This window comes from Aythya ferina (genome assembly GCF_964211825.1).
Source record: "Aythya ferina genome assembly, chromosome: 21".
NCBI classification, from domain to species: Eukaryota; Metazoa; Chordata; class Aves; order Anseriformes; family Anatidae; genus Aythya; species Aythya ferina.
The window spans coordinates 3,710,582-3,725,898 of record NC_140319.1 but is presented as its reverse complement, the minus strand read 5'-3'; the positions used below and the strand labels follow the sequence as shown (position 1 = coordinate 3,725,898).

At 43.4% G+C, this 15,317-nt stretch overlaps 1 protein-coding gene across 17 annotated transcripts in view; it reads right to left on the bottom strand.

The window, feature by feature from the left end:
* Nucleotides 1-15,317, bottom strand: part of MASP2 (MBL associated serine protease 2) — a 36,851-nt gene that overhangs the window by 3,861 nt on the left and 17,673 nt on the right. For 9 of the 17 annotated variants that reach the window (XM_084494881.1, XM_084494887.1, XM_084494874.1 and 6 more), the window contains 9 exons: nucleotides 13,584-13,761; nucleotides 13,203-13,334; nucleotides 7,077-7,273; nucleotides 6,367-6,514; nucleotides 5,696-5,814; nucleotides 3,723-3,801; nucleotides 2,880-3,017; nucleotides 2,334-2,414; nucleotides 105-1,049 (listed from right to left, as the gene is read on the bottom strand). In XM_084494881.1, the coding sequence (XP_084351007.1) occupies nucleotides 274-1,049; nucleotides 2,334-2,414; nucleotides 2,880-3,017; nucleotides 3,723-3,801; nucleotides 5,696-5,814; nucleotides 6,367-6,514; nucleotides 7,077-7,273; nucleotides 13,203-13,334; nucleotides 13,584-13,761 (1,848 nt within the window). In that variant the 3' untranslated portion in view covers nucleotides 105-273. Of the gene's footprint in view, nucleotides 1-104; nucleotides 1,050-2,333; nucleotides 2,415-2,879; nucleotides 3,018-3,722; nucleotides 3,802-5,695; nucleotides 5,815-6,366; nucleotides 6,515-7,076; nucleotides 7,274-13,202; nucleotides 13,335-13,583; nucleotides 13,762-15,317 lie in introns of those variants that run through there. The other 8 variants (XM_084494875.1, XM_084494877.1, XM_084494878.1 and 5 more) reach the window with 4 other exon arrangements.

The window sequence follows — 15,317 nt, the reverse complement described above, 5'->3', positions numbered from 1 at the left end:
TATTTTTAAAGAGCAACACAAGTCTTAAGTTTCTTGAAATTACAAAACTGTCATAGACTAAAGATCTTTTAACAGCCCCTAAGAAAATACAAAGATGAAAAATGTTTGGATACTCAAGCATTTGTTTTTATATTATATGTAAACAACAGTTAACTCAATAACAAAGTTAAACATTTAAAGATGTAGTGGTGCTTTTCAAGTACATAAATATTCTAGCTAGTACTGTAACCCAAGTAACAGTGAAGAGCTGGTGTAACTTCACTTAACTGACAATTAAGAATTATTTGAAATGATGCTTTCAATCCAAGGGATGTAATTGGTTACTCTTGTATAGACCCCATACTGCCCTGAAACAGCACAGTCTAAAGCCCAGGACACAATGCCAACAACAAACCATTTTTTGGTTTGAGCATCTAAGAACACCAGTGGTCCTCCACTGTCCCCACTACATGCATCTCTGCCCCCTCCCTCAGCTCCAGCACACAGCATGTTTTCTGTTACCATGAGAGGTTTTCCATTAAATGATTTATTTGCATATGCATCTGTACACTCTTTCTGACTGATAACTATCAACTCGGTGTACAGCAGTACAACGGAAGAGCTCCTAGTCTCAGTCTTTCCCCAACCCGATACAGCTACCATATAATTTGCTTTCATTTGAAATCTTTCTTCTTTTCCTGGTAAACAAATGGGTGTGATATTGGTACTGATGGGGACTTTATGTTTCAGTTTAATCAAGGCAATATCATTATCAAAATTAACAGGATCATTTTTGTAACCTTCATGAATAAAAATTTTTTCTGCCCAGGCTTCTTCATAGTGATCTGAACGTTTGTTCAAAATCCCCAGTTTAATCCTCAAATCTGAGGGGTTTCTCTGTTCAACTACAACGTGAGCAGCTGTTAAAACCCAGCTGTCGTACAGAAGCGAACCACCTCCTAAACCTCCATGCTCAGTAATTAACATCACTTGCCAAGGAAATTCTCCAGGCTTGGCTCTCCTTCCTCCATATATACGTTCCACAGTTCCACTTCTCCGCACTCCACAAACTGCAAAAACAAAGAATGCAGCAATAAATGTTAACATTTAAAGATGTGGACATTGATTCATTATGCTGGTATGGGTAAAATTAAGTTAATGATTCTAGATGTAATTCCTAGATTATTCTGAATAGTAAAATTGCTTCCAAATGAATGTTTGATTTAGCATACAATTTTCATTAGTCAGTAGAACATACAGCCTTTGGAAAAGTTCTATAATCAAGAGAGACAGTTTTGCTTAAGAATTTGGGCGTAGAGATCTCGATGCATTTGTTCTAAATGTAAATTAAGGTAATTGGAATATATGGACATTCTAATCTAAAAGATAAGAACAATTAGGCTTTTATATTGCAAAGTGTTTCTCCCAAAACTCATTTTTGTATCTTGAGTAATTTTACAGAGTAACTAATTTAGCAGTTTGAGCATCTAAAAACAAACAAACAAAACATATTCTGCATTAAGGGTATTCAGTGGCTTTTTCCCCCTCTCAAATAATTCTGGAGACTGGTTCAATTTTCCTGTCAGAAACAATTCCAAGCAATTGAAAAACAAGAATTTATTTAGTTATGAAACTGCAATCTTCAGAATGGAACTGGAGTAAATGGTTCAGCTTTTTACTCTCTTCAGGGGGAACTGAACTACAGAGTTTCTGGCATTAATCTCCAATACCAGCAGAAGTAGAGAACCTCTGGTAAGACCAATATTTGTTAAAAACAGTGAACAATTTAACAGGAAAATATAAGTTCGGTATGGATAACTATGAGGAGTGCCAGTCACACTATGTCATTATTGGAACAGTTTTAGTTTATTGTTCCTCCCTGCTGAAGGAGCTATTACTGCACTTGCCGTTTTGGAAAATCGTAGTAACATAAAGACGGTCGTCTGATTTTTAAAACGAACATTCTAAAATAAAGTGCCTCATCAACTTAAAGGTACTTAAACTATAAGATATGTGTGTTATGACATCTATTACTTAGCTGGGTACATAAACAATGGAAAAACTTAGCTGAGTAACTTCATTAGAGCCCAGCATCTGTAGGTCACTAGGCTAGAGGTTAGGAGTTTAGGATAGAGTTTAGCCTCTTCACAAGAATTTTTGAGTTCCAACATGATGCACTTAGACGTGTTACATCAAAAACAAGCTGCTTCCTTCAGCGTAGACCTATGTATAGTCTACCTCGCATCCCTGTAACAAAGCATGACTGTGTACCAACAGCAGTAAGTGCTAGCTGACAGCTTTATGATTCTTCTGTAACTGCTAATTCCAACAATGGTAATACATCCCTGCATTACCTGGTTCACAGACAGGCAGTGTTATTTCTCCTTTGGAGTTCTTCCAGAATCCGTCGTCACTGCATGTATATTTACCTGCATCTCAGAGAAAACAAAACCAAGTGCATAAAATAGCTGGGCATAGTTCTCAAGCAATTCAGAAGTGTCGGACAATGGCTGCAGAATGTCATCGTGTTTTAGGGCTCCTTCATGTTTACTGCACTCATCAGAAAGTGACTACAGCACGTACTTCCCCTCTGGCTGTTCTCAGGATCTAATACTCCTGAAGCCTTCACTACTACGCAAGCACGTAATGCCACTAACTGGGGAATGATAAAAATGTGTTAAGCTCCCAACTGTTACTGAATTGAGCCCACCTGGGGACATTGCAGTACTCTTACGTACAAGTCCTTAAAGAGACAAATAACATTTCCCAAAGTTTTCAGCCTTTGCACCATGTTTTGGAAAGGTCCTGCTGACTTTCACAGGTATGTCTATGTAAGTCAGTGTTCCCTCTTCATACCAAGAGAACCAGGAACCATTTTCAAGCTGGTGTTTATGACCTACCGTTACTGTTAGCCTTCATGACATAGAAGGGGGTTTCACAGTGGTACTGAATTTCAGCATTGTAGGTGGTCTTCTCAGGCCCCGTAAGGTATGTGAAGGCACCATTGTCCATCTCCTCAGGCTGACCACAGTCAACAACTAAAGCAATTCAAAAACGTATGTATTAAAACAAAAACAAACAAGCAAACAAAAAAACAACAAAAGCTAGTCGGCTCAACGTCAACCTAACCAAGCAGGATTTCAACATTTCATTCAGGAAAAGGCCTCTTTCTTCAAGGTATCCAAGAACAGAAATCCTGGTGAAGATTATGTGCTCAGAATTAGGCAGGAAGACAGACATTAATAACACCATGGTTGAGTACTAGGAGCTGTAAAGGTTTTGGTAGAGGCTGTGGTTTTCTCAGAAAATCTGCAACCCCGTGTATGAGACAAGCTGTGACTGCGCAGCTCTCACAACATACAACATACACAGAGGAAACTAATGCATCTACTACGGAACACGTACTAACTAAAATAAAGATAAATCCCTATGAGTACAAGTACTTTAGTTGTTTTTCTCCAATGATAATTCTTAAAATTGATGTTGTTATATAAAATTGCTGGAAGATGGTGCAGGTATTTCAAAGGACCATCGTATTTATTTATTTTGAAATAACCACCATTATTTTTCAGAGATTTTAAAGAATGGTAGAAATTGAAACATCATCTAACTTACAAATCCAAAATGCACTTGGACAAGAAAGGAACAGTTACCAAGCAGAAGAAATGTATTTCTTCTGTTATTTCTTATAACCAGTATTTACACAGAAATTTTCCAATTCACAAATATTAGCACTGACTTACTGATGCACTTTGCCATTGGTTTGTTCCAAGAAGCATTCTTTTGGCATTCCGCTATAAAAGACATCACAACATTTTCATTCTCCAAGAAGCGTGAATGGAAATAAAAGGTCGTATTACTTTCACATCAAATTAACAGTGTTAATTAGAGAAAAAACAGCACCAGTTACACATTTCTTTGCTCACTCATAAGGCAAAAACACAGTAACTAGATTTTTATTTGCTTAAAACGTCTTTACAACTGCTCTGCTGCACTACTTTCTGAATGAGAAAAGTAAGTCGTTCCTACACCGACCTCATTAATCTCTTCAATGTGCTAATAAAGCCCATAGCGGATGGCTGTTAATGAGAGGGACAGTTACCCTATCTAGAAATTTGAGGCTAATTTGCATTTGCTGTAGGTAGCAGTTCTACCACTTAGAGCTGCCTTGTCTCCTGTAATGACAGCACACAGAACCAGTCAGCGCATTTCAAGGACAATACGGACCACAGCCTGTGTTTATCTATTTCCACACACATCCATATTTCTTATCCATTTCCTGATGAACACTAACTGGCATATCAGTTTAGCTGTGTTCTGTTTCTACATAAACAGTAAATTTGTAGAACTACCAAACCAGACAGATTATAAAATAATTGTTGAAATAAGTCCGTGTGCTTCCCTGAAAACACAGCCACTTAACTGTGATTGTAAAATTTTGCTGTACGCATACACAGCCTAAAGCATCTTCCAAAACTGCCTGCTGGGAAGCACAATGCTATTAAGAACCAAGTGTGAAATGCTGCATTCAGCAGGAATGACCAAGTATCCTAGTTTTAACTTCCCTGGAGAGATGAAATAACAAATGAAAGACAACAAGAAATTCTCACTGCGCTGCTCTCATGAAATCTTTTGTAAAATCACTCTATTCTTCCAATGTAATTAGATGCAAATCTCTAAGCAGCAGTGATCAATCAACATCAGCAAACATGCACACAGGCAAACACGGAGACACAGGTCTTTGGGGATGATGTCAAAGACAGGGCAATTGCTGACAAATTCAGTGTACTGAGTATGCCTCATAACTGTAGTATGTGGGCGATCACCAACCGCATGAAGTTCAATAAGAGCAAGTGCCGGGTCCTGCACCTGGGACGGGGAAACCCTGGCTGCATGTACAGACTGGGCGATGAGACGCTGGAGAGCAGCCTAGAAGAGAGGGATCTGGGGGTCGTGGTAGACAGCAAGTTGAATATGAGCCAGCAGTGTGCCCTGGCAGCCAGGAGGGCCAATCGTATCCTGGGGTGCATCAAGAACGGCATCGCTAGTAGGTCAAGGGAGGTGATTGTCCCGCTCTACTCTGCGCTGGTGCGGCCTCACCTCGAGTACTGTGTGCAGTTCTGGGCACCACAGTATAAAAAGGACATGAAACTGTTGGAAAGTGTCCAGAGGAGGGCTACGAAGATGGTGAAAGGCCTGGAGGGGAAGACGTACAAGGAACGGCTGAGGTCACTGGGCCTGTTCAGCCTGGAGAAGAGGAGGCTGAGGGGAGACCTCATCGCAGTCTACAACTTCCTCGTAAGGGGTTGTCAAGAGGCAGGAGACCTTTTCTCCATTAACACCAGTGACAGGACCCGCGGGAACGGGGTTAAGTTGAGGCAGGGGAAATTTAGGCTGGACGTCAGGAGGGGGTTCTTCACAGAGAGGGTGGTTGCACACTGGAACAGGCTCCCCAGGGAAGTGGTCACTGCACCGAGCCTGTCTGAATTTAAGAAGAGATTGGACTGTGAACTTAGGCACATGGTCTGAACTTTTGGGTAGACCTGTGCGGTGTCGAGAGTTGGACTTGATGATCCTTAAGGGTCCCTTCCAACTCAGGATATTCTATGATTCTATGATTCTATGATTCTATGTGAGCACCAGAAATTGTTAATGAGAAAAGGTTTAACCCCTAAGAAATCACGTCCAATAGGGCTGACTGCCGCGGTTCACCTACTTCAAGCAGCACGTATCCGACGTCACAAGAGAGAGCATAGCGGTCGCCCTGAGTGTACTGCGCTTGCACTGGTGCTATGTGACCATGAGGTGGTGCTTCAGGACTGGGGCATGGCAAACCTGCAGAGAATCAGAGCACACAGTATTCCCCTTAAAGTGGTTTTGCTATTTACCGCTCAAGGCCCTTGGGGAGGGCGTGGGGACGATGCCAACGCTCTCTCTGCTCTTTCTCTGCGCTGTTTCACTCACACACAGATTTAAAATTACTGAGAACAGAGAAAAAAAACGTGAACTGACCGTGATGTTCTCACATCAAAAGTGTGCAGCAACCTGTCCAGAGGCAGGCTACGCAGACAGGGTTGGCCCAGTACGTGTTGCCTACACACACATCTCTTAACTTTTCATTGGTTAGGAAGCTTATTCCTTAAAATAAAATCATATGCCTAAACTAGAGGTTAACTGTAAGGCCAGCAGGAATTCTGGGATTCTCTTAAAACTTTACTTCAGAAGTAAACTACTTAGTGGATACATTGTTCAATAGATACACTACCAAAAACTAAGTATGAAACTACTGCTTCAAATCATGATTATTCAGGCACTATTCATGCCTTTCCAGAATGAAGATCCCAAAGTAGCTGGGACTTGAGAACTGCACAGAGGTCTCTTACCCACCTGCTGCCATGTACTTCATCTTCCATCCAGTGTGTGCTCCCGAGGCATCAGTTATGAAAGTTATATTCACAGCACTAGTTTGTGTCTCAATTTTTGCAGGCAAAGTCTTCCCACAGAATGGGCCAAATTGCTTTTTGGGTGTTTTAATCTAAAATGGAGAAGATAAACAAACTGTCTTTACTCCTTCCCCCACGAGGCTCATTGAAGAACAAAATGATTTTAATTCAATGACTCCCTGAACTTCACTAGCCCTTTCTTGCAAAGCACACAAAAGAAAGGCAGCTGGTTAGAGTGATGGCTCGCCACTCCAGTAACTCACAGAGGGCCTTTTCTCCAAGCATCCTAAATGCTACAGAATTCCTGGGAAGTGATCATTGGATCCGTCTTATCAATAAGCAAACTGGATGGAAACAATTTAACTGAGTTCCCTGCTATCACTGGTCTGTGATGGGGGCAGAAGTTATGATGATCCAAAATCTTTGAAGTCATCACAGACATGTGAGCTTGCATTTGTGTTTTGGGTGAATTTCCCAAAGGAGAAAGGTGCTGAGAGAACAGAACAATAAAACTGAAGGGATGAGAAGAAAAACGAATGAGGAGAGATACAGAGAGAGACAAAACTTGAAATGGACAGAGCAAGACACAGACTGAGAAAGATGGAGTAAAAGAGCTGGGCTTGTCTCACAAAGGCTGTGAGAGCCTCACCTTACCTTAAGGACGTCATAGGGGCACAGCACCTCTGGGTGTGTCTCCACATCAAAGGTCTCCACGAATTCCAGAGTGATCAGGAAGCCATCTTCTACCTGGATGTTGTAGCTGCAGGTGCTGAGTGGGGGATAAGGTGCCGGATAGTCAGGGCTGGAGATTTCTCCAGTTCTTTCAGTAAAAAAATGGTTCTGACACAGGGCTAGAAAAAAAAAAAATAACAGAAAATGATCACAGATGCATTAACTCAGTCGAGCCATACTGAGGAACAGTTGTGGATCTTTTGATCTTTTCCTACTGTTGTCCATTAGAGAAAGCTTCAGAACCACGGATTTAACTACCTATGAACTGAAACACGAGTCGCCCATTCCACCAGCAGGCATTTGTCACCACTGAGAAAGCTGCCCCCTCTCTGTTGGGGTAGGCCTCCATTATCCTGCACTCCTACCTTTGAAGCAGCGTGGGGAAGGACATCAGCAGGAGCACCACTTAGCCACAGGGCTGGTGGTCTGAAGTGTGCTGGCTGGAAGCTCATCAGAAACCTTCCAAGGTGTTAAATTTGTAGCTCCTCTGCTACACCAGAGTGTGCAGAGTGCTAGGACAGCTATCAGCTCCTCAATTCCAGAAGCCTCTGAATGCAGTTCTTTCTTTTTAATGCCTTTGTTGCCAGACATTTAGAATGTAATTGTATTCTCTGAGCAAAACCAGCTGTGCCTCTTGCTGACACAATTGGAGCCACAAATGCTCCCTGCTGAAGAGAAGCAAGAAGGAACAGCCACAAGTGCCCTGAGGATCTCTGCTTGTTGACAGCATCTGATCACTGTGAAGTGGTGCTTTGATCAGCTGGGAACAAAGGCTTTATGATGTGCTGCAAGAGCTGTATGAGCAATCCTTTAATTGATGAGGAATGCTGGACCGGCTGATAACACCGGCATATTTTTGCACCACTGTGATGCTGAATTAATTGTAAGAGGGAAATCATTTGACTTTGAATCGTATCCTCAAATACACTGTGCTAACTTCCATCAACAAAAATGCCATTAGCCAGTCCTTATTTACAGATTATCATCTAAAATAGACCATGCAGTTTATGGTTGTAATTTTAATGGAAAAGGATTGAATTTTGAATGAGAAAATGAACGTGACTGTCCCTTAACTAATTGCGGATTTCATTAGCCAGGATTCTAAGCTCTTTTTACTTCAGAGAATGAAACCTGCTTCGACCCTATAATCTATGCAACAGCACTGCTTGCTGCTTTAGGAAGTATTTGGTATGTTTTTACTTGGAAAAGAAAGCAGGAGCAGGTAGAAGGATTATCTTTTTGTTTTATGTTTGTGTGACTCTTACCACAACAATACCACAACACAAGTAATGATGCACTTGGGTACCCCTGTGTGTTTCTTTTAGAAGAAGCTGCAATTTTAGAACAATCTTTCTCTGTCCATCTTCCCAGAAAGTTATGAGCAACTGCTTTTATTTGACATAAACCTTTCCATCATCACAGTGACTGAGCATCTGTATGTGCTGTACTCTGAATTTATTGTCTTAGGTTTTCAAACACAATTCACAAAGACACAGAGAAAAACGGTCAACAAATACCTATAAAGGCCTATCCTGTGGAAACTGAGCAGTCTCCTAATTTTAAAATCCTGTTTGAAATGCCCCTCTTAATCCAAAGAAGCAGAGAAAGCTTAACTAATTCACATGGAGGTTCTGGCTGCCTCTGCATCTACCCTAACAGCACACTGTTCTGCACCAGAAGAAATCAGTTGAGCTACAATGGGAATTAAATCTTTTCCTTTCATGCTGCACTTGTAGAGAATTATCAGCAAGTGGGTTTTTTTCTTAATTGTTATTATCTCATTCTTCTCAGCTAAATGCACGTTTCTGTAATTCCACTGATTCTGCCTCAAACTACAGAGGCATTTCATGGCTATATGAGAATAAAGAATGTTTTCCAGCACACTCTGCCACGCTGCTGCAGGTGCTACTTACGATAACTGCCAGGGACACATAGAGTTCACTGCCTCTTCCCAGGTTTAAGGTCCTGCTATAATACTTCTTCCCACCTGCTGCAAACCCAGGCTGAGAAACACCCCAAAACCCGAAACCTACTTGATATTCAGCTCTAGCAGTCTACAGTTCACAGCTATGGCAGTGGAAAAAAAATCCGTGTCTCTTTTAAGAACTGAAATTTCCTCGCGTTGATAATATCTATTGCTGTTCTACAGCCCCGAAAGGAGTAGTCTGGAGGCAATTATAGGAAGAGATAAAATATAAATCCTTGAGTGCGTAAAAAGACTCAGTGTGAAGTCTTATCCTAAACATACAAACCACAACGTAATGAGTACTATCTTTACACCCCTAACTCCCCACTGAAATCATTAAGAAGGTAAAATCTGAAATCTGCTTCTAGTTCTGCATCAGAATCCCTTCCTATTACCTACAAAACCATTTTTGCCTGGGCATGGGATCCGTTGCGTAAAGAAGGAATACGCAGGTACAAGTAATAAGACCAGTGCACCATTAATATCCCAGTAAGTCAGAAAATGTTTTTTTTCACCTTGTTTTTGGGGACTAAAGAAGGGGAAAGATACAGACTAATAATTCTCCACTCTTTGTTTCATCCTTCTCCCTTAAATTCAGTTTACTGATTTTGATGGGAGATTTTCACAATATTGTTTGGAAAATTTTTAGTCATCACCAGTAAGCTCTCTTGACTTGAGTTCACATGAGCAGCCCAAACTAGCTGAACCAACAGAAGATACCCTCCCTGTACTAGTCCAAAGAAATTTGCAGCTTGAAGATGGAGAGGCTTGGACTTTACCTTTCATTTCTGATTTCCTGCATGTGGCTGCTGGGAGTTCCCTTTGTCAGGGCAATATTTTTTTTTTTTCCGTAAGTCCGCAAGCAACAAAGTCATAAACTAGCCAGCACAAAAAGGATCAAATAATTTTTGAACATCTCCCAGAAGAAATGCTGTCCCTTGACTTCTCTGTCCAGGCTTTAAGGCTGTCCAGAGAGTACTCAATTATGCTCAGGTCATATTTTTATTAGAACCGCAGTGAGCTGTTTGCCAGAGGCTTGAACTCTGAAAAACGACCTGCTCAAAACTTGCAAGTCCATTGTCATTGGCTCATTAGGTCTCTAATGAAAAGTGGATCATAAATTGTGTCGCTGAGCCATGACAAAAACTCAAGCTGCTTTGATCACAAATTCACTGTGACCATAAAGCAGCCCTCTTGGCAATCACTTGCACAACCAGTCCACCACCAAGCAGTCCCCTGCAGCATCTACCCTCTGTGACACTTACTACGCATCTCCAGGTAAGTCGGGGCAGTGATGTTACCTCTCCTTTTGCAGGTGGACAGTCAAAGCCAGCACTGAGTGACTTGCTCGAGATCACACAGAAGCCTGAAAACGCAGCGACCCGAAACGAGTCAAGCGTCTCATCTCCAAGACTCTCAGTGCCTCCCATGCTCACCTGGGAAAGGGTTCCTCCCCATTTACTCCAGGCACTGAAGAGCAGAGCCGGGGGTTGGAAGCACTAAGCCTCATAAATGAGGATTAAAAGCACTCCTGCTAAATTGCAGAAATAAAGAAATGCTGATTGACTAATGATCCTTAATCCCTTGAGCTTTTTCAACAAAGCCTTGTTTTATCTTCCAGCAGTTCACCTTCAGCTGCTCAGCTCTGCCTTGTTAACCTCTTCCTTGCAATTATCATCCTGGTTCCGCCACAGAGAAGGGGAGCTGTACCCTCTGACAAAGAACCAAGCACAACAGTCCTCCAACATGCTGCAAGATGGTCCCTGCCCTAAAAGGGTACAGTGTAAAGGGACAACAAATTAATATGGATATGGAGTAGTAAGGGGCACCATGAGGGACTCAGACAGTTATCAACCAGTGCTGCAAACTGCACGGAAGAGCATTCCTTGTGCTGCATCAGCTTTGCAGGGGGCACTGTTGCTTTCCCTTGTATGAATGCAAGACACTAGTCCTCTCCTAAACTGCCCTGGTGACATTTTCATCACTTTGCCATACTCTTGGAACTCTGAGGCTTTGTTCACCAGACCAAATTTCAGCAATATGACTCGGTTCCCTTCAGGAGATACGGTCAGAGTCACCAAATTTGGATCCAGGAAAAAAAAAAAAATCAAACCTTTCCCAGGAGTGGGCTCTGAATATAAATAGTTTCAATCTACAAGTCTGGGTGCAGACAAGAGCTTACCTAAAAGTAACAGTAGGGAACGCATGTGCAGTTCTACATGTAGTCTTTTTGTAGTTCAAGAACTCTGGAAGGTCAAGCAACAAGAGCTGGACAAGAAATTTCAAAAGGCTTCAGGCAGCTGTGATGCTCAGCTTCTCTCTTAAGAGCCCCTGCATTATCTAATTCATTCTTTCCCTACTGACACATGGGAAATGCAAGAGAATGAATGCCCCAGAGGATGCCATGAGGTTTCAACATGGAATGGCCTCTTTATTGGCTGCAGGAAGCAGGTCTGAAAGGCAAGGAAACGAGACATACAAGTCACCAAGCAAGAGAAGCCTGCGGCCCTTGGTCAGACTGCAACAGGCAGGGCTTGGGGGAGGGCACAGCAGCTCTTCCCAGCACATCTGTCTCCATCTCTGCCTAAGCGAGGAGAAGCTTAATTATCTCACGCTGGAAAATAAAGGAGAGAAAAAAAGAGCCTGTCAATATCAGCCCACCCAGACAGGAACCAAAAATCAAAGGGGCAACTTTTGCCCTCATGTCATGAAGGCAATGAAGACCTTTGCTTTCCAGCCCAGCCCGGGAGCTGGAATGGCTGCAGCACTTGCATCTGAAGGCCTCTGAAATGCGAACAAGTTCCAGCACATCGGCTGCACCACAATTCCCAACACACATGCCTCCACCCATCAGCAGTGCACGGTAGCCCAGCCCTTCCGTATTGTTGATACACTTCTGCTAAAAGCCATCACTTTAGGAAGGAGAGGCTGAACAACGGATAGGTCTGTTTTAATACAGTGGAGATATGAGGAGTTTGAATCGAATCAAACCCAGGCAGCCATGGCTGGAGAGCGTTTTTAACGGGCTGTAGTTGGGAAGTGAAATGTCACGGTTGCCATAAGCACTCTAAGTTACACCCAGCTCTGCATTTCAGCCCTAGGAAGCACAAAGAGACTATCTGCCCACCTACGACGTATTTTGTGAGCAGTTTTGTGCACTGGCTCTCTCAGACAGGATTCAGCTCCAGGTGGGCAAAGCTGCACGCACCAAGGCTGAATGTGCTACCATGTGTAGGCACACGTTCCACTGCAGACAAAGTGAATCCAGAGGAGCTGATCGCTGTGCTGATTCAGACACTTCGCCGCCTGCCAGCAGATAAGCTTTCCCCAGTTGAGCACTGAACAGCACAGCCAGGCAGGAGTCAGCTAGGTACACCTCATGCTGTATGTCCTTCTGAAGAAGTGCTTTGTGCCTGGCCTTGCCTCTCATTTACTGAGTGGATGATTGTATCTGTTGTCAGTGATGGGTGGACTGTGCTGCTTCTCAGCCTGGGTCCCTCCAGGGACAGTAAGCAAACTCTTTCTCCATGAGACTTGGCAACTCGACTGTTAGTTTTTCCAACACATCCACAAATCAGGTCCAGAACACTCGGTATCTCAGTACCCAGACAGCACGATAAACTCGGGTGTTGCAGGGCTGGCTGTACTGACAGCCACGAAGCCTGGTAGTGTCTGCAGTGGGCAGCAGAAGATGACTTTCTTGCTTCCCCGTTCAACCTGCCTAAAGCTGAACAGGGGTGGATGCTGATTAAGGAGTAGCCAAAGCAAGTTACCTTCACACCACACCAGCCATTGGCTTCTCTTCTGGACCTGCCAACTGCCAGTGCACCATTTTACTGCACCACAATACTGCTGGCCCTAACGGCTGCAATTAGCCCACAGCCACTCTGCAAAGCATGCTCTCTACTCACAGACGTGACTAAGCCCCTACACCTCCTTCCAGCTGCTCTAGGAGGAGCATCCCACAGGAGATGTTAAAAACAAAACCCAAAAAAGCAGCCTTGATCTTGATCCCAGTGCTGTACCTAAATTTAAGTGGATGTTGTAGCTAGGAAAGTCTCTCTTGATCTGCAAGGGCTCACCTGTGCACGTCCTCTTGTTTTCATGCAGTGTGTAGCCGACCCGACAGCTGCAATAGTAGCCCCCCACGTAGTTGTGACAGTGATGATTGCAGAGGGGTTCACCATCAAACAGATGTTTGCACTCATCGACATCTAATGGGTGAAACACAAAAGAATTAGACAACCAACACCTTCTAACAGCACTCGGTCTTGGTCTGAACCACTGCTTTTATGAGGGTGGCTTGCTTGTCTTTGGTGTCTGTGCCCTTCTGCTTCTGTCTCCATGCACTGAGGCTGCCTTCTCTCACCTAACACCAGGAGCCAGAGTCAGTGAGAGCCCAGGGAAGCACCAACCCCACCACAGCTGGGTCTCTCCCAACACAAGTGGGTCTGGGCTCTTACCTTCAGCAGCATAGAAGGCCTCAAAGCCTGTGAATGGTTTCTCATTGGAGTAGTCAGACCGAAACACCACCGTGAGGGTGTTGTCAGTGGAGAGGTACGTCTTGTTGCCCGGAGCCTCCTCGGTGTCTGTGCTGTCCTTTCCACATAGTGTAGCCAAGGTCTTCCCACCAGAGCTCAGCTGCAAAACACAGACAGATCTACCAGGCGATCTCAGAGCTTTGCTCTTCCCAACCTGCTTGGACAGCATGAGTTTAATGGTGTGTGAGAAGTGCTTCAGGCCACTTCTAGACTTGGATGCTCTCAAAAGGTGCTTCTGGAGGTTAATCCAGATCCAGTGACACATAAGAGGATTTCCCCTATTCTCTGTGACTTAAGCCTATACTTTTATCTCCCTTTTTCTTTTCAAAGGCCCACACAAAGCTGAGGCCATCCCGGGCTGTCAGCACCAGGCTTTGCTTATTGTACATAATGCTCTTGTTAACTTTGAGCTCTCAGTGACAGTCAAATCTTTGTGTGTAGGAGACCTGACTGAGGCCAAAGCTAGAGATAACTGGGATAAAAAGGTTTCATACACTGACAAATTCAAATGTATAACAAAAGGTCTCTTTAAGCCAGTGACTCATGTGTTCTGTGATTCACTTATTACAGTTGCAGCTCCTCATTTATCTTCTTTTTAATACAAGATAAATGTTCTGATATATGGGGGTCATGTGGTCCCTGGTAGCGATAAAATCTGATTATTAAAATTATTAAAATCTGAAAATTTCTGATAGCCTGTAGTGCATACACTACAGGCTATCAGAAATGAGTACTCTGTCCTGCCCAAAGAAAATTGCAGGAAGAACAACACAGATGTGGGGAACGGGAGCAACCTGCCATCTAGAATCACAGAATCATTCAGGATGGAAAAGATCTCTAAGATCATCTAGTCCAACCTTTAACCTAGTGCTGACAAGTCCACCACTAAACCACACTACTAAGCTCTCCATCAACACGTTTCTTGAAGACCTTCAGGGATGGTGGCTCAACCACTTCCCTGGCAGCCTGTTCCAATGCCACACAACCCTTTCAGAAAGGAAATTTCTCCTAATATCCAACCTTAACTTCCCCTGGTGCCACTTGAGGCCATTTCCCCTTGTCTTACCACTTGGTGCTTGGGAAAAGAGACCGATCCCTACCTCACTACAACCTCCTTTAAGGTAATTGTGAAGTACAATAATGTCTCCCCTGAGTCTTTTCTCCAAGCTGAACAACCCCAGCTCCCTCAGCTGCTCCTCCTAAGACTTGTTCTGCAGACCCCTCACCAGCTTTATTGCCCTTCTTTAGACACAAAGAATATAAAACCATAGAAATGAGATCCTCCTAGACACGGCTGTCTGACCTGGTCCCATCAGATTCTGAAGCACTGTCAGGGCAGTGGTTTTGCACGTTCCCTGTGCATACAGCTCCCTCTCTGATGTATATCAGGTCTACCCAAACAACAAAATGGGGCAGCGGTAGGATGGCCTTAAATGAGCAGCCAGGTTTCCTAACTGCAGCACACGCTAGCACATGGAGTACAAACCTTTCAGGGACACTGCTCATCACCCAAACACTTCCCGAAGCCAGTATCTCTGTTTCTCTTCCCGAGGTTGTTTCTCACATTAGCTAGCAAAAGCACAATAGCGAGTGTTGCAAGTGCATGTTTGGACAAGCTGACATATCTTGTTTAGACTACCACTTACACTTCTATGT